This window comes from Candoia aspera, chromosome 1, assembly GCF_035149785.1.
Source record: "Candoia aspera isolate rCanAsp1 chromosome 1, rCanAsp1.hap2, whole genome shotgun sequence".
Taxonomy (NCBI): Eukaryota; Metazoa; Chordata; class Lepidosauria; order Squamata; family Boidae; genus Candoia; species Candoia aspera.
Window position 1 is genome coordinate 279,230,683 of NC_086153.1, and position 26,529 is coordinate 279,257,211.

The 26,529-nt window shown below is 45.3% G+C and overlaps 1 protein-coding gene across 1 annotated transcript in view; it reads left to right on the forward strand.

The window, feature by feature from the left end:
- Nucleotides 1–3,591: 3,591 nt before the first annotated feature.
- Nucleotides 3,592–26,529, forward strand: part of LOC134507588 (cytosolic phospholipase A2 epsilon-like) — a 68,052-nt gene continuing 45,114 nt past the window's right edge. Inside the window, exon 1 of the mRNA XM_063318370.1 lies at nt 3,592–3,808. Coding sequence (XP_063174440.1) covers nt 3,592–3,808 — 217 coding nt within the window. The remainder of the gene's footprint in view (nt 3,809–26,529) is intronic.

Consider the following 26,529-nt stretch of genomic DNA (forward strand, 5'->3'; position numbering starts at 1 on the left):
TCTAACCATGGTAGCAGGCTACATGGCATTCCTATTGGAGATATTTCTGCTCATAAAATAAAAATGCTGCACCCAACATACCTTATTTTTAAAACATTTCCAAACTTATGAAAGTAAACCAAATGTTTGTATGGTGATGTTGAAGAGGAATGACCAACTACTATAGTTTACGAGATTTGAGATGATGCGGAATATGCAAATCAACAGACCTTTCCTGTTTTGTCTGGTTCAGGAAGGTGTTGTCATAAAAAAATTGAGCTACAGGTGAAGCTTTGCTGCTATTTCAGGAATCACTCAGCCGAGCATTGGACGTGGGCTAGGCTAATGAGGTAAGTAACAATTGCTTGTTCCTTGCATGTTTGAAGCGGGCATTTAGGAAAGCTACCAACAGGAGGGGGGAAAGAGAATATGTCAAACTCTGTTCAGCCTCCATGGCTGAGCTGTGGAAGGAGGGGGGAACAGTCTTTTCCCACAAAGCTCTAAATCTGAAATGAGAAAGCCTGTCAGTTGCATTGTAAACAATAATGCAGTAGTGAGGAGACTGTTAGGAGGTAATGGGTGCCTTTGATAGTTTCACCTCCAGAATTCCATATATTTGCTTAAAAATCTAAGGCAAGATGAAGTGTGAGGAATATTGTGGGGTAGCTGAATATATGGAAGGACTAAACTTAGACGAATCAGGTAGGCAGATCCTGGACCGACATTTTATTTGCAAGTTGTGCAATTTGGTATAAAGTTTGTAATCTGTAGGCACTGTAACAATTTACATATAGATGTGACCATTTACTGTTCTAAATATTCTCTCTTTCTTTACTAATGATGCTTTTTAATATTTTACAGTGTTATAAAATTATGTCATTACCTTATCATGGCCTTTCCTCTGACTGATAGCCTGTAATAAATATTTAAATATATATATTATGTTCTGCAGCATTTTGTTATGATTTTTGGCTCTGGGTTTGTTTATTCAAACAATTCTGTTCTAGCTTTTTCATGTGGAACTCATGTTATAAGCTGGCTCATGGAATACAAAGAATATTTGTAAGTAAAAAACTCAACAACGAACTAACAAAGACAAAATTAGGAGATGAAAAAAAAGAGGAAGAGAGGAGCTAGCCAAAACAACAGGGAAAAATCATTTTAGTCTTACAAGCCCAAACCCTCTTTAAAGAAGAGTTTGTTCTGCTTGAGATGTAAAGTAATGCGCATGATGCTGTGGGGTGGGGCTTACATCATGATGCTGTTCCTGTCACCTTGCAGATTTTTAATGGTTCAAAAATGCCACTTGTGATAGACCTGTTTGGGCTAAATCCTCATTCCAAACTTCAATTTGCAAATTGCTTTGCAATTTGCAGTTTGTACCAGCACCACCGGCCTATGTTCCTAGGCATTCAGTGTACGGCCTCCTATGGTTTCTGCCCTCGCTGCCATGAAAAACCATCTAAAAAAACTAAAAGCTTCTGCCAATGCTAATCCTCTTTAGTCATAGGCTGTGATGACCTGACCATCCCAATCAATCGATGACTTAAAATCCACAGTATTCCAAAAAAATAAAGCTCACAATTATTATCCCCAACAGGAGAAATTATGAGATGCAAATCAGTTCTACTGCAGGAAGTGTAGGAATTATTAACAGAAGTGTTTCTTATTAACAGGAAGCATTTTCAGTTTGTAAATGTTTTCTACTTTCTTCTGAGTTTTTAAAACTTTTCTCCTCCTCTTTATTCATAGCCTTGGAGGAACAAACTTATACTGTACCATTCACTTTGCCCCATTTAAGGCAGCTCTGAAAACAAGTTTCAAGACTAGGGATGCTTGTAGTGAAGGGGTGGGGCTAGAAAATCAAGATGGAGGCCACGGCCATGGGATAGAAGTCCTGCCCCTTTTTTGTGTGTGCCCTGCACAAATGATGCGCATAAATGGGACAAGGTTTTCATTGCGTGGCGGCATCCCCCATCTCGACTTTTATCGACCCTCCTGCAGACTGCCCTGTCAAGGCCATGAGATTAAGGCCACAGCTGCGCCCAGTGATTGGCAGCAGTTGAGATAAAACTCCCTAAAAATAAAACAGACTTCACTAAGAGGATAACACCACCAGTTTGGACTAAAAGAAAATAAGTCAAATTAGGATCAGTTCAAATATAAAAGGACTATAAAAGGGACCATGTAAAGATGCCAACCCTAATGTTCTGTCTTTGTTGGTTCGTTGTTGAGTTTTTTACTTACAAATATTCTTTGTATTCCATGAGCCAGCTTATAACGGTAAGTTCACATTAATATGTGAAGGAAGTTTACTTCTGGCTCATCCTATCTCATGAGCATAATTTAAATACAACACCCTAATTTGAAAAGTTGACTGGTGCTACCTTCTTTGTTGTGCTTTTCTTCTTTCTTCTTGTTGTGCCTTTCTAAGGGAAAAATCAGTAATACCAATCGAAGAGAATATCTGTAGCTCAGGGTTGAACTGTGGAGTCCTTGGTGTTCTCTGAGCCTTGTTGTTTTCTTGCAGACATTTCATTGCCAGACTAGGCAACCTCTTCAGTGCGAAGAGGGAGTGGGCCTTGCTCTCTGTTTATATACCATGAGTTGTCCAGCTTGTGTTGGTGGGGGTGTTGTTCTGTCCTTGGGAGTTCTTTGATTGGGCTGTTGTTTGCTGCTTGGTTGATTGACGGAGTTAATAGTTCCTTGATTAAGGTATAATGTACTGTTTGGTTGTTCATCTGGTGTTAATCCTGAAGTTAATCTTTGCATATCTGGTTGTTGACTGCTGGCGAGGAGGTGTTCTGGTCTTTTGGCTTTTCTATTGTCTCTTTTGAATGGTATGTAAATGTTGTTTACCTCTATGTGTCCATTGATGTCTGCTTTGTCTGAGTGCCAAACTTCCAGGAATTCTCTAGTGTTTTTGGATTTAGCTTGGTCTAGGATGCTCACAGTTTCCCAGTTGAAACTATGGTTGAGTCTGTCCATGTGTTGTGAGATTAAGGAGTTTTCATTGTGTCTTCTGACTGCTAGTTGGTGTTGGTGGATGTGCTCTGCTAGTCTTCTGCCTGTCTATCTTACATAGTGGCTGCTACAGTCCTTACACTGTATGTTGTAGATGACTACTGGAACTATTAACTCAGTCGATCAACCAAGCAGCAAACAACAGCCCAATCAAGGAACTCTCAAGGAGAGAACAACACCTCCACCAACACGAGCAGGGCAAGCCACTGTATATAAACAGAGAGCAAGGCCCTCTCCCTGTTCGCACTGAAGATGTTGCCTAGTTGCAAGAAAACAACAAGACTCAGAGAGCATCAAGGACTCCACAAATCAGTAATAATTAGCATAGAACTCCCTTCTAACATCCACTTGCCCTGCCTGTTTCCTGATGTTCTTGCATGGAGATTAAAACACTGTTCTATTCTCTGGGCAACAAATATATATATTCATATGATTGTCATCAACCCAGCCATGTACACTTGTTCAGCCAAGTGTACATGCCAGTCCCAAGCCCAGACAAATGGGGAAGGTTAAGGAAAGACCTGGCAACCTAACTTGTAAAAATTTTGCCAAGAAAATTCCATGAAAAGGGTCTCAAATTATTTCGATATGGTGCCCAGTGGTGAAACCCTCAGGCCAGAAGGTACCCAACAAATGACTGGGGAAGAGCAAGGACCTATAGCAAGTAGCTCTGGATTTTATGATGTGCCTGGGGCAAATCCAGTAGGAACGTCAGGTGCCGATGCTACCAATAGTGAAAGCAAGGGTCTGCGCTACTTGAAAATACAACGAATAGCAACTTGGAATGTCAGAGGAATGAGCCAAGGTAAATTAGATATTGTATAATGAGAAATGGTCAGGTTAAAAATTGACCTCCTTGGCATTAGTGAATTGCACTGGACAGACAACGGCTATTTTCAGTCTGAAGAATTTACCATCTATTACTCAGGACATTCTTCTATCCAACTTTTTGGACAGAAGAATGTCGTGAGTATTAGATGGTAAATAAGTTGGATAGAAGGAAAATTTATTCATTTGAACTATGGTGTTGGAGGAGGCTCTTGAGCATCCCTTGGACTGCAAAGATAACAAATAAAGAAGTGTTGAAGTGCATAAAACCGGTCATGTCACTAGAAGGAAAAATAACAAAACTTAGACTTAGTTACTTTGGTCATGTCATGAGATCAACATCGTTGGAGAAATACATTATGCTTGGAACGGTCAGTGGCAAAAGACAACGAGGATGCCAAAGAATGCGCTGGTTGGATGTAATCAAAGCAGACACAGGCCAAAATATAAAGCAACTGAAAGAAGCTGTACAAGATCGGAAATCATGGAGAGAGCTGGCTTATGAAATCACCAAGGGTCAGATACGACTGAATGGATAATTTGATTTGATTCGATGATTGTCATCATGTACTTCTCTCAGATGAAGTGGCAAAAAAGAACAATCTAATTAAAGTGGCATGCGTTCCCAATCATAGAACATGGTCATTTACACACAACTGAAACAGTTTGTAAACAATATCTATATAATCTTTGTTCCAGGGCAAGCAATAATATCCTGTCTCGTGAAGAAAGCTTTTACTGACGTAATCCACACAAATGTTCTTAGAACTGGGGTGGAACAAAGGAAAGGGGAAGCTACAACCAAAAATACAGGCCAGGGTGGACTTCTGAGGAAGAAATGGCAAACTCCACCGATGGGAAGAGATGGGTGGGGATAAATTTAATAAATAAATAAACTGAAGAGCAGCACTGACGACCGCGGCGGTATGAAGAGCCGGCAAGTAGACTGGCTTTTCATAATTCCTCAAGGAGAGGACTTGAGATTGCCCACAAGTGCTTCAGACAGTTGCTCCTCACAAGGAGACCTCATGACAATGGTCCCTGGTAGGTTTAGTGCTCTGGGAGATGAAGGAGAGTCATCTTCACTCATACTGCAGTCAGTGCCTTTATTGATACAGAGTTTGCATACTTCCTTTCTAATCTGCCACCCCTGCATTTATCTTGTATTTATTTTGTATTTTAATTGTTTTAATTGTAACTGTTCTAACTGTCTTTTAGTTTTATTGTTGTTAAGCCACCCAGAGTCACTTGCTGAGTTGGGCAGCTACAGAAATCAATCAATCAATCAAATAAATAAATAAATAAACTATTTTGGAAATTGCTTGCTAACTGCTTTTCAGCTATTGTATTAGGAATCTTTGGATTGACAAGTTTTACAGAACTGGATGAGTTTCCTTCAATCCTTAGTGAAAGAAGTTTAAAATACAAGTTCAAGGACTTAATTTTTTTTTTTTTAATGAACAGCAAAAGGATGATTAGAATAGACTAAGGGTCCAGATGAATTTGAAATAAGATTTTGAAATTAATTATAAGAATCCTTCCTGTGGGAAAATGCTTTTGTTTGGAATACTTTAAAAAAATGTGATTGGATGGGACTTCAAAGATCGGACCCTGGAGGGAACCAGAAGGAACTAAAGATTACAGTTAAAGGAGAAGAACACTTAAATTTGACTTACTAATACAGAATGGAGCAAAATACTTTAACATTGGATGATATTTTTGAACAATGGACCCAGAAGTTAATTTGAGGTGTGTCTGCCATTATAGATGTACTGTGTTTAAAGGATGTTATAGAAGAACAAGTTTTACCAGACAAGACTGAGACTGACCTGAATGTGTATTTAAAAATGACAGGCTACAAGAATGCTTGTAGGAAAAAGATGCTACACTGGATATACAAAAGAAACTGGCTGATTTCTTAATAATTTAAAGGGATATACAAATAACAAACCAAGAATGTCACCTAGATAATTTCCCTATATTGGATTTACAAAAGAGGCTTGTTAAAGCTTTGAAGAATTTTGTGAGAAGGGACAAAGAAAAAATGAAAAGAAATCAAGTTCTAGGAGATTATTTGAAGGGACTAAAGATCAAGATTGTTAAAAATAAAAGGAAGGAATATAAAATTGATTTATTTCATCAAGGTTAAAATAATTGGTTGTTATCTTTAGTAACCTTTAATGGGCTTTTGCTGATCAGGACTGAATGACAAGGCTTTAAAGATTTCTTTATAGATAAGAGATGCGATATGGGAAGAAGAGATTATTTGTTATATTTTAAGAAAAGGTGATAAGTTACTAAAATCATTGATACTTGTGATGAAAGGGGAAGTCATTTCTTTATACATTTCTTTTTCTTTACTATATTCTTATTTTTCATTTTTTTCTATTTTCCTTCTATTTTTCCTTCTTTTTTCTGCATTTTCTATTTTTTCTTCTTACTGTTTTCTCTCTCTTTTAGTTTGTAATAGTTTTTATCTTTTTAATTGTAATATTTAATAAAATTACTATTAAAAGAAATACAGGCCAGGCTACTAAGTGCACTGTCAGCAGCCATGGCAGTGCCCTCAGGACAGTCATCCTAAGCCAATCATGGAGAAGGACTATCTATCTATCTATCTATCTATCTATCTATCTATCTATCTATCTATCTATCATCTATCTATTGTCACATTCTCTGACAGAGGCAAATTCCAGACTGTAATCTCCATGATGCCTTTCGCCACATTATATTTGAAACTCAATAGGGTGCTATTTCTTATAATCAGAAGAGAAATCCAAACTTGATTATGCCAAGCTTAGTTTTTGTTAATACACATAGGAAGAAGACCAAGTGATTTGCAGAACTGAATTTTCTGGTTCATCAAATCCTCTGTCAATCATAAAACCTCTCCTCAACGTTTAAAAACCTTTGGCAGGTTAGCTGCTTATGTACACATGTGTCTAGCTTGCCAACCCACTCCAACATTCAGAGGGAGGGTAAATAACTCTGGGAGAATCCAACAAAGGTTAAATGCCAGCCCTGTGTTAATTTCTATGTAGAGTAGAAAGAAAGGGATCTAGATCATTGCTTATAACATAAGCTCTTCTATTGTGAGCCTGGCATTTATATAGAAAGTTCGGTTTCCATGATTGATTCTAATCAATGAGTTAGTATAAAATTGGAAAATCATAATTATGCCTAAATAACCCAAACTTTTCAGGGGATTCTTGTTAATCACTCAGCAATTTAGTTAATGCCCTCTATAGTGGCATCGGGAGGGGGGTGTCAAAACAGGCAAGATTATGGTTGCAACAATGGGACTGAAGCACTGCCCCTTTTGTGGTTTGACATTGCATGTATGTCAGCAGCAGGAGGATGAAGACGGAGCAGGGGCAGCAGAGTGCAGAGCGGTGGACTCTGATCACATGGCCATGATTGCCATCTTTCCTGTTTTGACATACACTAGCTCTGTGTCGTGTTCACCGTTTCAATGTTCTGGATACATTGTAACGTTTCGCATGTCATTTTCCTGACCCGGGTTTGCGGGAGGGAAATTTCCAGCCATGCCAGGCTGGAATCTGTTTACTGCACTGTGGAATGTATGTTTGGGTTATTGACTCTGTCCAAGGTTACTTTCCCAGGCCGATGTGGGCAACGGTTGCTAACACCTGGGGAGGGGGTAGTTGCTAAGAGGGAGCGAGGGCAGGACTGGATTTGAAGCAAGGGTTTTTAGTTTGTATTTGGCGCGCTTTTGCTCATTCTCAGCTTTCTTTGTTTTGCATACTATTCTTTCAATAAATCAGTTATCCTTAAGCACCTGCTTGCGAGACTGAGTCTGTCAGAATAGGCAACCATTACATAAAGCTGAGAATCTTCAAACCCTTATTCTGCTAGCCCCTATCCAGTACCACCTGTGAAGGGGAGCGCTAGCGAGGAACGAGTTGAGACCGTAGAGATGGCGAGCGAGGCATCGAGCGAAGGGGAACTGGACTCCACAGTGGTTAGAGCGGAGAAGGTACCCTGCAGCGATGCTCCGGAGGGCTGACCCAAGGTGCCCGAAACGACCAGCACTTCGGCTGGGGACTACCTTACATGGGATGAGGAATCGGTCACTGGGGGGGCACAAGCCTCCTGGAAACAGCGGTACCCGCTGTCACCTACGGTGGTCAGAAAAGAGGCACCCGAGGGGTCACCTACTCCTGACCGTATAAAGGTGTTGGAAGCCAAATTAGATTCGGTTGAATTCCTGCTGAAAAAATTGTCCATGGGCTCAGGTTCACCGGGGAGAGGAAGGGAAGGATCCCCTCGCAGGCATTCCATCTCCCCGGCACCCCTACCATCGCCCAGAGGGAGAAGCAGGGTGCGGCATCGAGGAGAAGAGAGGGGTCCGAGGGTGACCATTTCAAGGTCCCCTCTGGCGGAGAGATACCTGCTAGGGGCCGTGCAGAGGGATGAGTGACCAGAAACTGCGAGACCCCCACCATTCACAATAAAATTTGATGGGGACCCTACCAAATTGTCCTTCTTCTTAACTAATGTGAGTAGTTATATGGAAGACTGGGAACAGGGGTTCCGCTCAGAGAGGGGCAAAATAAATGCCATTGCCACAAAGCTGAAGGGGCGGCCGGCTGATTGGTATGTGCAATTGTCCCAATCGAACGCCCCAGAGTTAGAAGACTTTGAGGAATTCTTATGGGCATTACGGCAACATTTTGAAGACCGGTTAGCTCAGGAAAGAGCGAAGCGAGCATTGAAGGGGCTGGTTCAAGGGTCACGCTCTGTAGCGGATTATGCACTGGAGTTTAAAGCGCTGGCTGGAAAGGTGGAGGATTGGTCCCAGTCCATGCTTGTGGAAATGTTCAAAGATGGACTGGAGACCGAAGTTCTGAAGTGGTCGTTGGGGCGTGAAGACCCAAGAACTTTGTATGATTGGATTCAGCTAGCAAGCAGTGCTGAGCATGACCTAGAAACGTTTGCCCACCGAAAATCGATGCGGTATGGGAGATTCGGTAGAGGGTCCTGCGCCTTGGCTCCTCCAGGGAGATCCAGTCAGCGGCCCTGGGAGGAAGAGAAGGAGCGGCGCTTTGCAAAAGGTCAATGCCTGCGGTGTGGAAAAGAGGGGCACCGAACGGCGGCGTGCCCAAAGAGAAAGGCCGAAGACCGGGGGGGAAAGTCATCTGGAAAATCCCCTTCTCTACCAAGGAAAATGAAGGCAGCATTGGCAGAGGTCGAACCGGAGGAAGTCCCTTTCTTCGGAGATGAGGAGGAGGCTGTTTGTGATCAACCGGCGGGAAACGCCAGCCACCTGCTTTAAAGGGCGCCGCTGGGCAGGTGGAAAAGGAAGGGCACGATCACACTTCGGTGAGTGGACATTTCCCTACCCTGACAGTGAAGGTGTAATGATTGCCCTAGCCCAAATACTCAGACTCACAAGAGGCTGCTAAATGAAATCTGATTTATTAGGGAACTAAAGACAAATACAGAGAAAGCTGAGAATGAGCAAAAGCGCGCCAAATACAAACTTAAACCCTTGGTGCAAACGTATCCCGCCTCCCTCGTAACAGCCCCGCCCGGCACAGGTGCTAGCAATCGTCAGAGTTGCTAGCCTGGGAAAGTAACCTTGAGCGCAGTAGATAATACAAATACATTCCAAAGCAAAGCCAAAAGATAACTGTTCCCATCCTCCCCAGAGAGATGAAACACGCATCCAATTAATGACATGCGAAACGTTACGATGCATCAAAGACATTGAAACGGCGAACATGACATACCGCCTCCCTAAAAACACACCTAGGGACCCGGCTTAGTGGGATAAGCAGAGTGGAAACGGGCCACCAGGACAGGGGAAGCCACATCTGGTGCAGCGACCCACTCTGGATGAGGGAAATGTTTCCAACGAACTAAATATTGTAAAGTATTGCGAAGGCGTCTAGAGTCCAAAATTTCTTTAACTTCAAAGTGTTGCTGACCGTCAATCATGATGGGGGTTGGAGGTGGAGGTTGGCGATGCCAGCGGTCAGAAGGAATAGTCGGTTTGAGCAAACTGCAATGAAAAACAGGGTGTAAGCGTTTGAGGTTATGAGGCAAGTCAAGTTTAAAAGTCACAGGGTTAATCTGAGCGGTAATCGGGAAAGGACCCACAAATTTAGGCGCAAGTTTCTTTGAAGGTTGTGAGGACTTGAGAAACTTGGTGGAAAGGTAAACCGAGTCCCCGACTTGGAATGCAGGCTGGGGGGCCCGCTTCCGATCAGCATACAGTTTATAATCCGATTGTGCATCAGCTAATGCCTGTTGAATCATTGGCCAGGAGTCAGCCAGTTGTGTTGTCCAATCATCTGGAGTGGCTGATCCTGTAGGAGGTTGCGGTAGATCAGGGATAGGTACAAAGTCTTTACCCTGGGCGACCCGAAATGGGGTTTGGCCAGTGCTTTGATGCACTGCATTGTTGTAAGCCACTTCAGCAAACGGTAGGAGGTCTACCCAATTGTCCTGCTGATAATTCACAAAAGCTCGAAGGTACTGCTCCAGAGTAGAATTTACAGCCTCAGTGGCCCCGTCCGTCTGAGGATGCCAAGCCGTGGACAGGGCTTGCTTTGTGCCTAACAGTTTGAGGAACGCCCGCCAAAATTGTGAGGTAAATTGTGTACCTCTGTCCGAAATCAAGCGGGAGGGACATCCGTGTAGCCTGTACACATGTACAAGAAATAGGCGAGCCAATTGACGTGCCGACGGAATGGACACGCAAGGGATGAAGTGAGCTTGCTTGGAGAAATAGTCTTTGACCACCCAAATGACCGTTTTGCGTTGGCTGGGTGGTAGCTCTACAATAACGTCCATGGAGATTTCCTCCCAAGGGGAAGAAGGGGCGGCCACCGGCTGCAGAAGGCCCTGGGGCTTGCCCACCTTGCGTTTAGACATTGCACAAACAGTGCAGGAGGCAATGTAGTCTTTGACATCTTTACGTAATGTGGGCCACCAGAACTGCCTCCGAACCAGGTGCAAGGTTTTTACAAACCCGAAGTGACCTGCGAGTTTGTCATCGTGTGAACGTAGTAACACATCTTTTCTGAGGCTTTCAGGAACATAGAGGCGGTTGGATTTCCAAGCGAAGCCTCTGTCAAAAGTAACACTGTCTTTATTCGCCAGCAACCAAGTATCCGTTTTCAGTTCTTTTAGAAACTTTTGTTGCAACTGGGAGGGAATTGACAAAGCGCTTGGCTGGGCAGCGTCCATGGTGGGCGGCTGCTGCGCGCGCGTCTGGCTTCGCGTCACAGCCTGCATGCCCAATTGGGGCGCCGTCCATAGGGTGCTAACCACTTCTGGCGCTGCCCCAGCGTCCTGAGGTTGCCTTGACAAGGCATCAGCCAAGAAGTTCTTTTTCCCCGGAATAAATTTCAATTGAAAATTGAATCGATTGAAAAATTGAGCCCAACGGACCTGTTTGGGGCTCAGTTTTCGAGGGGTACTAAGAGCCTCCAAGTTTTTATGATCAGTCCATACTTCAAAGGGATGATTTGCCCCCTCTAACAGATGCCGCCAAGCTTCTAATGCGGCTTTTACTGCAAATGCCTCCTTCTCCCAGACATGCCAACGTCTCTCAGTCTCGGAGAATTTGCGGGACAAGTAGGCACAGGGCTTGAGGCATCCTGTCCCGTCTTGTTGCATCAACAATGCCCCAATAGAATAATCGGAGGCATCTGCCTGTACTACAAAAGGCTTTGAGGGATCAGGGTGCTGTAAAATGGGCTCTTTGACAAAAGCTGCTTTTAGCCGCTCAAACGCCGTTTGACAAGCAGGCGTCCACCGCAACAGCGCCCCGGGATTCTTGACTCTCTGAGTATCTCCCACCCCTTTTGTTCGAAGCAGTTCAGTTAGTGGCAAGGCAATCTCAGCGAATCCCCTTATGAATAATCTGTAGTAGTTGCTGAACCCCAGGAAACTTTGAAGTTGCCTGCGGGTGCGGGGACTCTCCCAGTCCATGATAGCCTGCACCTTGGCAGGGTCCATTTCTATGCCTTTATCTGAAATTCTATACCCCAAGTAGTCAATTTGGGTCTGATGAAAGGCACATTTAGACAGTTTGGCATACAATTCAGCTGATCTGAGTTTACACAATACTTTCCTTACCAGAGCCACATGCTCTTCCATGGTTTCAGTATAAATCAATACATCATCCAAATACACCAGTACCCCTTTAAACAGATGATCATGCAGTACCTCATTGATTAATTGCATAAATACCCCAGGGGCCCCAGCCAAACCAAACGGTAACACCTTATACTGGAAAGCTCCCAACGGGCAATTGAATGCAGTTTTCCACTCATCCCCCTCCTTGATTCGTACACGATAGTAGGCTTCTCTTAAATCAAGCTTAGAGAAGATCTTTCCCTTGGCCAGATGTGACAACATGTCCTTGATCAATGGCAAGGGATATTTGTTGGAAATTGAGACGGCATTTAATCCGCGGAAATCGGTACAAAGTCTCAATGTCCCATCCATTTTTGGGCGAAAAAGAACCGGCGCCCCCACCGGTGAATTCGCCGGCTCAATGAATCCGCACGCCAGATTTTTGTCCACAAAGTCTCTCAACAGAGTCAGTTCCTTTTGTGTCATGGAATAAATCTTTGGCTTGGGCAATTGGGTGTTGGGCAGGAGTTCTATGGCACAGTCCGTCTTTCGATGGGGGGGCAACTGGTCGGCTTCCTTTTCACCGAATACATCAGCAAACATCCTGTACTCGGCCGGCAAGCCTTCCAGAGGAGGGGCCGGGTAAGGCGGAGTCGCAGCTGCCGCAACCCCCACCATCTCCTCTGGGGCACCCTTCCCCTCGGCCACTTGATAGAACCCATCCCTAAACGTGATAGTTCGGTAAACCCAGTTTATTTGGGGGGTTTGCTGCACCAACCAGGGCACCCCCAACACCACCAAGGGTCCCCCCACAGGAGCCACGACAAAAGACAACCCTTCCTGGTGGCTGCCCAGTTGCAAGGCTACGCGCCCTGTAAAATGGGTGACCGGTTTGCCCCCTGCCATGGACCCATCCAGTTGTGTAAAAGCGATGGGTCGTTGTAAAGGGAAAGTGGGTAGCTCCAAAGCCGCTACCACGTCGGGGTGCATAAGACACCGGGAACACCCCGAATCAATCATGGCCCATACTTCTACAGTCTTGGATTGGGAGCCCAATTTCAATTTCACCGTGAGAATGCGGTAACTGCCACTCACCGATGAAGGCTCGCGCCCTTCCTCTACCACCTGCTCAGCGGCGCCCTTTAGAGCAGGTGGCTGGCGTTTCCCGCCGGCTGCAGGATTTCGGTCTCCCCTTCCATGTCGTAGAACATCACATCGTCTCCCTCGGTTTCAGCCACCGCGGCTTTCTGCTTCCTCGGCAATGCAGGGGACTTCGCCGACGGTTTTCCGGGCCGTTCCTCTCCCTTTGCCTTCGGGCATGCTGCCACTCGATGCCCCTCCTTACCACATCTCAAACACAAGCCTTTTGCGTACCGCTTCTCCCGCTCCTCGTCCCAGGGTCGTTGTCCCGGTTTCCCCCCGGTGCTCGATGGGCGGCTGGGTTTCACCTCCCGCCCCGATTTGGCGGTCTTCCGCTGGGCAAAGATCTCATGGGCATGTTCAGCCCTCCCCGCCAGCAGGATCCATTCGTACAGCGTATATGGGTCGTCCCTCCCCAGGGACCAGCGCAGCACCTCTGTATTCAAGCCATCCTTGAATAGCTCGATAATGGTTGCTTGGGACCAGTCATCCACCTTCCCAGCTAGCGCTTTGAACTCCAAAGCATAATCTGCCACTGATCTGAACCCCTGCTTGAGTTCCTTCAGGGCTCGCTTTGCTCTCTCTTTTGCTAAGGGGTCCTCGAAGTGTTGTTTCAACGCCCAGAGGAACTCATCGAAACTTTCCAGTTCAGGCGCTTCCGACTGGCACATCTGGACATACCAGTCTGCCGCCTTCCCCTTCAGTTTGGTGGCAATGGTGATGATCCTTGCCTTTTCCGATTGGAAAAACGCCCCCCATTCTTCCATGTAAGCTTTCGCATTCGTCAGGAAGAACGAGAGTTTGGTCGGGTCCCCATCAAACTTGACAGGGAAGTCTCGCATGCCGCCTCCCGCCGGGCTGCGCCCCACCACCGGTGCTGCCGCAGCTTGTGCTTCCCTGGCTTGGGGCGGCATGGGGCCCCGGGGCGATCGCCCTGGCGATGCTGCGATTTCCATCTGGATCAACTGGTCCCCTTCGCGCCTCCGCACCGCCCGTCGCCGTTCCGGGGACAGCCCTTGGGAAGAAGGGGTTGAATGCCGCTGGCTTGATTCTTCCCGGACCTCTCGCAACGAGGTCACATCCAAGCTCAGCTGTTTCAGTATAGCCTCCAACGAATCCATTTTGGACTCCAGCACTCGGATCCAATCCGGAGTGGGGGAGCCCTCCGTTGGCTGCACCTGCACCACGTTGGGGGATAATGGGTATCTCTGCCTCCAGGATGGGCCCCCCGCTACCGTGGCATCTCCTTGGGTCTCATCCCAGGTGAGCAGCTCGCCCGGAGAAGTTACGGTGGTCTCCGGGGCGATTTTCAGCCTCCCGGCTTCACTCTCCGACTCGGAGCTCGCCTCTTCTCGGATGGCTGACAGCTCCCCACCTTGGGACGGTCGGCCGGACTGCCTCACGGTCGAGTCCGGTTCCCCTTCGTCCATCATCATGATGTCAGGTTCGGTCATCGCGGGCTCTCTCCCTCACAGGTTTAGACACTTGTCTTTCCTGGACAGGGGCCAGCGGAGTTAGGATCTTAGATTCTCAGCTTTATGTAATGATTGCCCTAGCCCAAATACTCAGACTCACAAGAGGCTGCTAAATGAAATCTGATTTATTAGGGAACTAAAGACAAATACAGAGAAAGCTGAGAATGAGCAAAAGCGCGCCAAATACAAACTTAAACCCTTGGTGCAAACGTATCCCGCCTCCCTCGTAACAGCCCCGCCCGGCACAGGTGCTAGCAATCGTCAGAGTTGCTAGCCTGGGAAAGTAACCTTGAGCGCAGTAGATAATACAAATACATTCCAAAGCAAAGCCAAAAGATAACTGTTCCCATCCTCCCCAGAGAGATGAAACACGCATCCAATTAATGACATGCGAAACGTTACGATGCATCAAAGACATTGAAATGGCGAACATGACAGAAGGTGAAATTGGGGTCACAAACGAGGATGGTGAAACTGTGGGCAATTATTGATTCAGGGTGCTCACGATGTTTAATGCACCCTGATGTAGTAGCCGCCTTGCAGTTGCCCACATTCCCTTTGAAACGACCCATGATCTTCACCCAATTGGATGGAACCACGGCGGGGGGTGAACCAGCTACGCAGTCCACAGGGATGGTGGCATTGCAAATGGGAAGCCACTGGGAAAAGCTGCCTTTTGTGGTAGCGCCTCTGGGGGCTCCGTTGGTCATTTTGGGAATGCCTTGGTTTGTTCAGCAGAACCCACAGATAAACTGGGTTCACAGGACGGTGACTTTCGCAGATGGATTTTACAAAGCGCTGGAGGGGGATGAATTGGACAGCGGTGAAGTGGGGAGGGCGGCAGCCACAACTCCGCACTTCCTTGCTGATCCGTTAGAGGGGTTGCCAGAGCAATACCAGGACTTTGCGGATGTATTTGGTGAGAAGGAAGCGAATCAGCTACTGCCGCACCGAAAAACTGACTGTGCCATAGACTTTATTCCTAATGCAAAGTTGCCTAAGCCAAAAATCTATGCTATGACCCAAAAAGAACTGGCAACGCTAAGGGAGTTTGTGGACAAAAATCTGGCTAGGGGCTTTATCGAACCGGCCAATTCCCCAGTGGGGGCGCCCGTTCTATTCAGACCAAAGAAGGATGGAACTTTGAGATTATGCACAGATTTCCGTGGTTTGAATGCAGTCTCAATATTAAATAAATATCCTGTCCCGTTAATCAAAGACATGTTACCACATCTGGCAAAGGGGAAAATATTCTCCAAGTTAGATCTGAGGGAGGCATACTTCCATATCTGTATAAGGGAGGGGGATGAGTGGAAAACTGTGTTCAATTGTCCTCTGGGCTCTTTCCAATATAAAGTGTTACCTTTTGGGTTGGCGGGAGCGCCTGGGGTTTTTATGCAATTGATTAATGAGGTCTTGCATGACCATTTGTTCAAAGGTGTCTTGGTATATTTGGATGATGTATTAATTTATACAGAAACAATGGAGGAGCATGTAAAGCTGGTCAGACAAGTGCTCAGCAAGCTGAGAAAAGCTGAACTGTATGCTAAACTGTCTAAATGTGCTTTTCATAAATCACAAATTGACTATTTGGGGTATAGAATTTCAGACAAGGGTATTGAAATGGACCCAGCTAAAATTGAAGCCATTCTGGCATGGGAGGCACCACGTACACGGCGGCAGCTCCAAGTTTCCTCGGTTTTGCGAACTATTATCGGTCATTTATAAAGGGGTTCGTGGAAATAGCTTTGGCCCTCACTGTGTTGCTTAAAACTAAGGGGCAAGGCAACACACGGAGATCGAAAAATCCGGGGGCTTTACTGAAATGGACGCCTGCATGCCAGGTGGCTTTTGACAAGCTTAAGAAACTATTCACAGCAGAACCCATTTTGCAGCATCCAGATCCTAACAAACCATTTGTGGTACAAGTGGATGCCTCTGATTTCTCAATTGGAGCACTCCTGCTACAGGCAGATGAATCAGGATGTTTAAAGCCTTGTGCTTATCTCTCCCGTAAATTCTCTGAGACTGAGAGGAGGTGGCACGTTTGGTAGAAAGAGGCTTTTGCTGTTAAAGCTGCTTTGGACACTTGGCGCCATTTGTTGGAGGGGGCTACCCACCCATTCGAGGTTTGGACTGACCACAAGAACCTTGAAGCACTCAGTGCACCTCGTAAACTCAACTCAAAGCAAATTAGATGGGCTCAATCCTTCAGCCGTTTTGATTTCAAGTTAAAATTTATCCCAGGAAAGAAAAACTTTCTAGCTGATGCACTGTCCCGCAGACCCCAAGATTCCAGTTCTGTGCCTGATATTGTAGGGACGCTATGGACACAGCCCCAACTGAGTCTGGCAGCTGTGACCCGCAGCCAGACTCGTGCACAGCAACCAGATGCTTCACATTCACCCCGTCCGGGACGTTTGCCAGTTCCTTCAGACTTGCAACAACAGTTTCTTTCCCAATTGAAATCTGACACTTGGTTGCAAGCAAGCTTACACGAGGTTACTTTTGACAGCGATTTTGCTTGGAAAAATAATCGTCTCTATGTGCCTGAGGCTTTGCGTAAAGACATTTTGCTACGTTGCCATGATGACAAACTGGCTGGGCATTTTGGGTTTGCTAAAACACTCCACTTTGTTAGGCGCCAATTCTGGTGGCCAACTATAAGGCGAGATGTTAAAGACTATGTTGCCTCCTGCCCTGTCTGCGCTGGCTCCAAATGGAAGGTGGGGAAGCCCCAGGGGTTGTTGCAACCAGTAGCCAGCCCCTCTCACCCCTGGGAGGAGATTTCTATGGATTTTATCGTGGATTTACCTCCACGCCAGAGGAAAACTGTGATCTGGGTTGTAAAAGACTTCTTCTCAAAACAAGCCCATTTCATTCCATGTGCTTCCATTCCCTCCGCACAACAACTAGCCCGCCTCTTTTTTGTACATGTGTACAGGATCCATGGGAGCCCCTCCTGTTTGGTGACTGACAGAGGCACACAATTTACGTCACAATTCTGGCAGGCTTTTATGAAATTGGTGGGCACCAAACAAGCACTCTCCACTGCGTCGCATCCTGAGACTGACGGATCTACAGAGGCACTTAATTCCACACTGGAGCAATATTTGCGTGCTTTTGTTAACTATCAACAAGATAATTGGGTCGATCTCCTGCCCTTTGCTGAAGTCGCCTACAACAATGCAGTGCATCAGAGCACTGGTCAGGTGCCATTCCGCACTGTCTTTGGGCGCGATTTCGTACCCATTCCTGAGCTTCCTCAACCAACCGCTCCTCCTACGTCCCCGGCAGACTGGGCAGCACATCTTGGGGACTCCTGGCCAAAAATTAAACAAGCTCTTGCTGATGCCCAGGCCACCTACAAGCACTATGCTGACACCAAACGAGCACCTCAGCCACCGTTTCAAGTTGGGTATAAAGTATACCTCTCCACGAAATTTATTAAATCACCCCAACCCTCAAAAAAGTTGGCACCCAAATTCGTGGGGCCATTTCCTATTGTTGCCCAGATTAATCCAGTTACTTTTAAATTGGACTTGCCTCATAATCTTAAACGTTTGCATCCTGTTTTTCATTGCAGCTTACTCAAACCTTTCCATCAATCTGACTGCTGGCATCCACACCCCTCACCTCCTCCTCCTATCATGATTGATGGCCAACAACACTTTGAAGTCCAAGAAATTCTAGATTCTCGGTGCCTTCATTCTACATTGCAATACTTGGTCCGCTGGAAGCATTTCCCACATCCTGAATGGGTTGCTGCTCAAGATGTTCGCACTCCTGTTTTACTTGCTCGTTTTCATGCTACCTACCCTACTAAACCTGCTCCTTAACTCCTCATTTTTTTTAGGGGGGGCGATATGTCATGTTCACCATTTCAATGTTCTGGATACATCGTAACGTTTCGCATGTCATTTTCCTGACCCGGGTTTGCGGGAGGGAAATTTCCAGCCATGCCAGGCTGGAATCTGTTTACTGCACTGTGGAATGTATGTTTGGGTTATTGACTCTGTCCAAGGTTACTTTCCCAGGCCGATGTGGGCAACGGTTGCTAACACCTGGGGAGGGGGTGGTTGCTAAGAGGGAGCGAGGGCGGGACTGGATTTGAAGCAAGGGTTTTTAGTTTGTATTTGGCGCACTTTTGCTCATTCTCAGCTTTCTTTGTTTTGCATACTATTCTTTCAGTAAATCAGTTATCCTTAAGCACCTGCTTGTGAGACTGAGTCTGTCAGAATAGGCAACCATTACACTCTGTTGGTTTCTTTTTAGCCATTAATTAAGCAATAAACTAGCATTTATTGCTTGGATTTAGTATGTCTTCAGCCAATTGAAAGATAATTATTTTAATTTATTTTACATCCCAACCAGAGCTGGAAGTTTATTATTTTGGATTGAGCATCAAATTTGGAAGAAATCTCTCTGGGTTTTCATTCGACATTTATAAATAATGCAATTATCAATGTCTAAGAAGGAGAGAAGGAGATGTTTACCATTTGTACTTGTTTCTCATTTGAATTCAGTTTTATTGTCTGTAGTTTTAAAATTATAATCCCCAGTAAATCTGATGTTAATTCATGTAACTAGTTCTATTGCAATATATATGACTATCAGTAATATATGATTTAATTAGCCTCAGTCTAAAAACTAGGTGACTGTGAATTCTACTCTTGCCTTAGGCATGAAGCCAGCTGGCTGACTTTGGGCCAGTCACTCTCTTTCTCAGCCCTAGGAAGGAGGCAAGGGCAAAATATTTCTGAAAACCTTTCCAAGAAAACTGCAGGGACTAGTCCAAGAAGTTACCAGGAGTCAACACCGACTCGAAGGCAACAACAACAGCAACAACATCCTTGCAATATTAAGTATTTTCGAACAACAATATGAGAGCCAGTTTGGTATTGTGTTTAAGGAATCAGACTAGAAACCGGGAAACTGTGAGTTTTAGTCCTGCCTTAGGCACGAATCCAGCAGGGTGACTTTGGGCCAGTCACTCTCTCAGCCCTAGGAGGAGGCAGTGGCAAACCACTTCTGAAATCTTGCCAAGAAAACTGCAGGCACTTGTCCAGGCAGTTGCCAGGAGTCAACACTGACTTGAAGGCACCAAAACAAAACACCAATATACATATTTTATTTATTTATTTGATTTCTATAGCTGCCCATCTCAACGAGTGACTCTGGGTGGCTTAGAACAATAAAACCATAAAACAATTACAATTAAAACAGTTAAAATATAAAATAAATACAAAATAAATATACATGGCTGCCAAGTGAGCAATGCATGGATATTAATACAGCCAAGAGACGGGACCATCCACACACTCGAGGCCCCAGGCCTGGGCACAAGCCAGGTCTTTACGGCCTTTGAAAGGCTGACAGGGTTGGGGACATCCTAATTTCTGGAGAAAGGATGTTCCAGAGGGCAGGCGCTAAGGAGGAGAAGGCATGCCTTCTAGTTCCCGCCAGCTGACATTCCCTGACTGACGGGACCCACAGCATACCCAACCTACTAGATCAAATTGGATGGGCAGAAACAACTGGGAGAAGGCGGTCTCTTAGGTAACCCGGCCCCAAGCCATGAAGGGCTTTAAAGGTGACAACCAGCACCTTGAATTGCACCTGGAAGCACACTGGCAACCAATGCAGCTCACGTAGCAGTGGTGTTACATGTGTCGAGTACCCAACACCATTTACTATCTGTGCAGCTGCATTCTGCACCAGTTGAAGCTTCCAAATGCTCTTCAAGGGCAGCCCCATGTAGAGCGCATTACAGTCGTCCAGATGGGAGGTCACGAGGGCATGAGTGACTGTGAGCAAAGCCTCTTGGTCTAGGAATGGGGGCAGCTGGCGCACAACCCGAAGGTGTGCAAAGGCCCTCCTAGCCATGGCTGCCACCTGCTCTTTGAGCAGGAGCCGTGAGTCTATGAGGACCCCCAGATTGCCCACCAGGTCTCTCTGGGGCAGTGAAACTCCATCCAAGACCAGAGGTGGAAAAACCTTAGCACCAGGAGGCCCACAAACCCAAAGCCACTCAGTCTTGCTTGGGTTGAGTTGAAGCCCATTGCACCACATCCAGGCCCTCCCAGCCTCCAGGCACTGGGTCAGGACATCACCCAGGCGGTCTGGGGTAGAGATATAAAGCTGAGTATCATCAGCATGTTGATGGTATCTTACCCCAAACCGTCAGATCACCTCCCCTAACAGTCTCATGTAGATGTTAAATAGGAGAGGGGAGAGAACCTAGCCCTGAGGCACCCCACAGAGTAGGGGACGTGGGCTGGACCTTTCCCCCCTATCAACACCGACTGGAACTGACCCCAGAGGAAGGAGGAGAACCAGCACAATACTGTGTCGCCCACCCTCAACTCCCGAAGCCAGTCCAGAAGGATACCATGGTCGATGGTATCGAAGGCCTCTGAGAGGTCAAGAAGAGCAAGGATGGTCGCACTACCCGCATCTCACTCCCGCCAGAGGTCATCTAAGAGTATGATCAATGCTGTCTCAGTCCCATAACCTGGCCTGAACCTTGACTGAAAAGGGTCCAGATAATCCGCTTCATTCAGGGTCCTCTGCAGCTGCCATGCAACCACTCTCTCCATCACCTTCCCCAAAAAGGGGAGGTTGGAGACTGGATGAAAACTGTCCAGCATAGTAGGGTCCAGTGATGGTTTCTTGAGGAGGGGGCGCACCAGTGCCTCCTTAAAGGCTGCTGGGAACACCTCCTCTCTCAAGGATGTGTTTATCATCGCCTGGACCCAGCCACATGTCACCTCCCACGCTGCTTTCACCAGCCAGGAGGGGCATGGGTCTAATTGGCAAGTGGTAGCATTTACAGTCCGGAGGATCCTGTCTACTTCATTGGGTTCAACAGGAAACCTGGCTGGGAGAGGAAGGACTGCTCAGGCCCCAATTATACAATCCCTGTGATTCAAAGCCCTCCCCGGCTCTCACCCAGAGACAGGGGACAAAATCCAGGGTACAAGCCCAACCCTTCTGATTGCAGTCCTTTGATCCGCTCTTCAATCGGTCATCTTGGGTTACAATGACTGTCACTTAGAAACAGTTCATGCAGATAACTCTCAGCAACTCTCCAGCCAGGGAGGAGGTGAAATGGCTGCCTGCCCGCGGGGTGTGTGTGTGTGTGAGTTGTAGCCGCAGAGCCGTTGCAACCAGCCTGGCCCGGCTCTGCTTCCGCCACAGCAATCCCTCGCCTTCACGCGGCTGCACACTCCAGCAACTTCATCCTCCTCGACTCCTTGCCCCTTTGTAGAAGCATATATATGCTTCTACAAAAGTTAGATTCTTACTTTGGATAAACGTCAAATATTTCAGTTAGCACAGTGCTTTGGAACCAAGATCTTTGGAAAGTTCAGTTCTATTAACTGTATTATAGCCACCATGGAGCCTTCTCTTCTGTATTTACTGCTTGGGCTTAGCCTTAAGGGAGTGTGTCTGTAGCAGTGTACTAGCCCAGCTCCTTTTAAAATACCTTATTTGTCTCAATATCTTTTCTTTTCTTATTTTTTTACAGTAAATTGTTTGTTAATTTTTCTCCTCTCTCCTCGGACGTGTCACACATGAAATTATTTAGAAAATATCCTTTGAGATCTCTCCAAATTCTGTGTTGCTGCAGTGCTGGGTCTTTCCCACCACCCACCCCTTCTTTACAACAGCTGCTGCAATATATTTTTCCCTCTTCCCACTTCTTGTCCAGATGGATATTTTGCAAGCCCATATTTAAAAGAAAATTCAAGGTTCTTTTTTTAAAAAATATCATTACGTTCAATAACAGTAAACATCAATCAGGACCACAAAATAAAACAAAATGTAAAAAACCACGCTGGAAAATAGCAGCATAGATACACGTAAGTGCTGGAAGAAAAAAAGGAAAAACTCACCCAGCAGGTCACTCCTCCTACTCTTAATACTTGTGGCTGGGGAGGGGAACCCAGATCTTTAGGGGCAGGCAGACTAACGGACTTTAGGGGTGGTAGATGCACCTCCAAAAGGCAGGAGCATTTGATGTATTAAATTTATCCCTTTAATTACTACATCTGACAGCCTAAATAAGTTTGACTTCTGAAAGTATAAAGCTGAACAACATTCAGGAGACAAAACCCAATGAAAATAAGAAAAGGGAAAGAAAGTAGCTACAAAAGCTAAACATGTTCAGGGATAAAAGTAAAAAATTAAAAATCTGAGATCTCACTGAGATGCATCCAGGCCCATTTCTGACAACATTGCCCCATATAATACTCTTCAGAAAAATTCCATCAGGCTGAAGGAAGGGAATAAATCTGACTTGATGAAGCCTTTTATTATGCTTTTTGAGGAAGAGTGAATGAACCTAATACAGTGCTGTGATGATATCAAATCAAGTCTACAAAACAGGATAATAATCACCGATTCATTAAAGGACATTCTACCCCTGCATGCAGGAGAAACACCCCTGCACCAAACTAGTCAATCCTCTGTAGGCGAGACTTCTTCGTTAAGCAAGCAGAGGAGATGCTTCAATATAAATCAAGGGAAACTTAAATTAAGATCCCTTACAGGATCCATAACTACAAATCATGGAGCAGGAGGAGGATGCAGGTCAGCTTCAGTCCATACACCTCTGTGATGGAGAAAGCCACATGTCTACCCCTAAAAGCATCCCCATATCATACCATAATAAGACTCATATGGAAACTTACCAATATGCTCCTCAGTGATAACAAATTATTGTAATCTCACTTATTATCTAGATTTCATGCAGAATCACCACTGTCTATCAACCCTACACTCAGCAGCCCCAAATGAAGCTGGCGAAATGCAAGAACTATCAGATAACGCCAACTCTGCCACCAGACAGTTAGGCTCCTACAGGATCTATCTGAGGCGAAGATACTGCATAATCAGCTTGCTCAGTTACACAATGCCACTGTAGCCTACTTTGCAGGGAAATAAAAACAGCTTGAACAGACTCTTAAACTATTCCATATCAGATTGGAAACACCTGGAGAGGATGTTCCTTCCTGGCTTGAAGATCAGTATCTGAACCAAGCACAGAGATCCACTGTTCAGCTTAGGATCATCTATATCCAGTGAGAATCAAGAAGCTTTTCTACAAGGACTGTTTGTAGAGATACCTGCAGAAACAGTTTTAATCCCCCTGCCCCAATAATGAATATTGTAGGTAGTCCTTGTTTAATGACCCTATTTGGGACCAGAATTTCTGTTGCTAAGTGAAGCAATCATTAGGTGAAACATCATGTGACCGCACCGCTTAGCAACAGCAGTTTTGGCCGTCCCAGTTGCAACTGTTAGGCTAGGACTGCACCCTCGTTAAGCCAGGACCTCATGCTTCTCCAGCCCTGCTGCGCTTGCCTCTGCTTCAACTCCCCCACCTGCCTATCTCCCCACATCTCAACTCTTTTGGCCACCCTGCCCTCCGCCACCCCTGCTGCCACTGCTACCCTGCACTCTGCCTCCTGGCATTCCACCGCTGTGCACTCTGCCACCCCTGCCATCCTCTCCCACCCACAGCTGACCTTCTCCGACTTCTTCCTCCGGCTGCTGACAAGGCGTGCCCGACCTGGCCCTTCACGAGGCAGCTGCTGTTTGCTGTTATTCTGCAGATGGAGAAGGCATCTTGCCAAGTGCCTGAATTTTGATCATGTGATCACAGAGGCACTGCAATGGCCGTAACTTCGAGTTCTAGCTGTAAATATCATTTGTTCAGCGCCATCATAACTTTGAACGGTCACTGAATCAATGGTAATTAAGCAAGGACTACCTGTATAGTAATTTGGCAGGGTGGATGGATGTAAGCAAGATTCCACAAAAGCTGAACTGAGAAGGGACTTAGCTTGCCTCAGTGCTATGTGAGCTTATTTCAGGGAGATGGCAAGGAAGCTTTGTGAGGTAAAATGGACTTTCTGAGGGTCTGGCTGGCAATTTTAGACTTGGGAAGCAGCAAGCAGAAATGTTCTTCACCACGTACAGCCTCACCCAAAGTATTCATTCAGGTCGCATGAACAGATGAAAAAGAAGCCCATGTAATCCCACAGCTTCCCTGACTTCATCCATCCTTCCCTTCCCTTCCCTTCCCACATCATACAATGGCCTTATGACCTGGATCCTGTAGGCAGAATATTTCACCTGGCTTCAGCATCATCTCTTTCTGCCTTTAAAGCCCTTTGGGTAGGTGCAGTGATTGACCATGTGTTGATGGGCACAGGGCAATAAATACTTCTGTTTGCTGTTATTCTGCAGATGGAGAAGGCATCTTGCAGTTTGCTGTCTGTGAAAATCATACAAATAACAAATTTACACAAAGCCAATTTATGTGAGTATTCTGCCATTTCTACAAATTCCATCTGGGATACTGGGCACCCACTATTAATTTGCCCTGACATAGATATTTACATTGAATAATGCAATGCAATGCAATACAATACAATACAGTTGCTGTTATACTGCAAAGGTACATACAGTTTCAGGATATTTTTATTTTATTTGTGAATTGCATTTTCTCCTTCAAAAAGAGTTTGTTTCAAGAGATTGTGTAGACTTATTAAAAGGGGGAAAAAGCCACCTTCCTCAAAGCTCTATATGGTACATTTCCAAAAGATGTTTGTATTGGGAGCTTTCATCTTTAACAAGGACTGAAAGGTTAATCCACTCTGTAGTGCTTTCCTTTGTTTATTATCTCTGAAAGGTAACTTTTGGAATAAGGGAAGAGTAAGTTTTAAAATGCCCTATTATTTACATGTTCTATTAAAACTCAAACTACTTACCTGCTTAGATTGTAAAAACTTAATTGTTATCAAACTTATTTTTTTTCTGACCCATGTAGTAACTCTGCAACTTAGCTCTACTCTGTAAAGTCTCTGAACATAGTAGGCTATGTATATTTAGATAACACTTCCTGTTTCAATAGACTAGTAGCAGTGGGGACTTGCTGAAAAGCCCCACTTCTCTGTGAGGCAAGTCTCTTCCAGCACAGGAGTGTGTGTGTGAGGGGGCAGGCGGTGGTCAAAAAAAGGCAAGATGGTGGCTTTGATCATGCAACTGAAACTTTGCCTCTTTTCTCCACGCACCACATGAACGAAGCATGTAAACAAAAGGGGATGGGGCTTCCACTGCATAGTTGTAGCCATTATCATGACTTTCTTGATCCCCTGACTATGGACACCTCTGTACCGGTATGTTAATCTGCAGTCACTAACTCCTGCAGAGGTTTCTTCAGTTTTGAGTACAATTATAATCTGTCCAAAATCTTAAAAAGTGATTTAATTCCTTCAATGCATACAGTAGAAAAGTTGATATTTGACCAGAGGATCTGCCTCCCTTTTGCATGTGATCAACATCTCTTTCTAATCCTACTGCAACTTCTACAAGCAACCTATGTTGTTGTTGTTGTTGTTGTTGTTTATTAGATTTATTATGATCCTCTGAATCATAGGCTAGAATTCATCAACTAAGCCAGCAAAAACAAAAAATAGGCTGTGATAGTGTGTAGAAATTCTGATACAAAAAGCAGAATAATAGCCAAAATACTACTAAGAAAGTAATATTTTACTTGTTAATTCATTTTAAAGCACCCTATCTCAAGAGGAGTAGAGGACTGAGGAGAATTATTTTCTGCAGTCACTATGAAAGTGAAGAGAGCAGCTAGGAATTATTTTTATCAAGCAGTTACTGAGATAACAAAACCCTTTCTTGCATCCTCACTTTTTACATTGAGATGCCAATGAAGCAAGATACTGTAATTCTCTGTACAGTACTATATTTGGAACAGTTGCAGTAGCTGTACAGTCTATAGGTAGGGATTATATTAGTTGGGTGTCATAGTTAAAGTTAATGTCTGTAACTCTGCACTGGTATATAAAATAGACTGAAAATGTCACCCTGTTGTAGCAATGATATTTTTTTTGCCACTCCTAGAGCTTCTTCTACTTCTAGAGGGAGAAATTGCATAAACTTGACC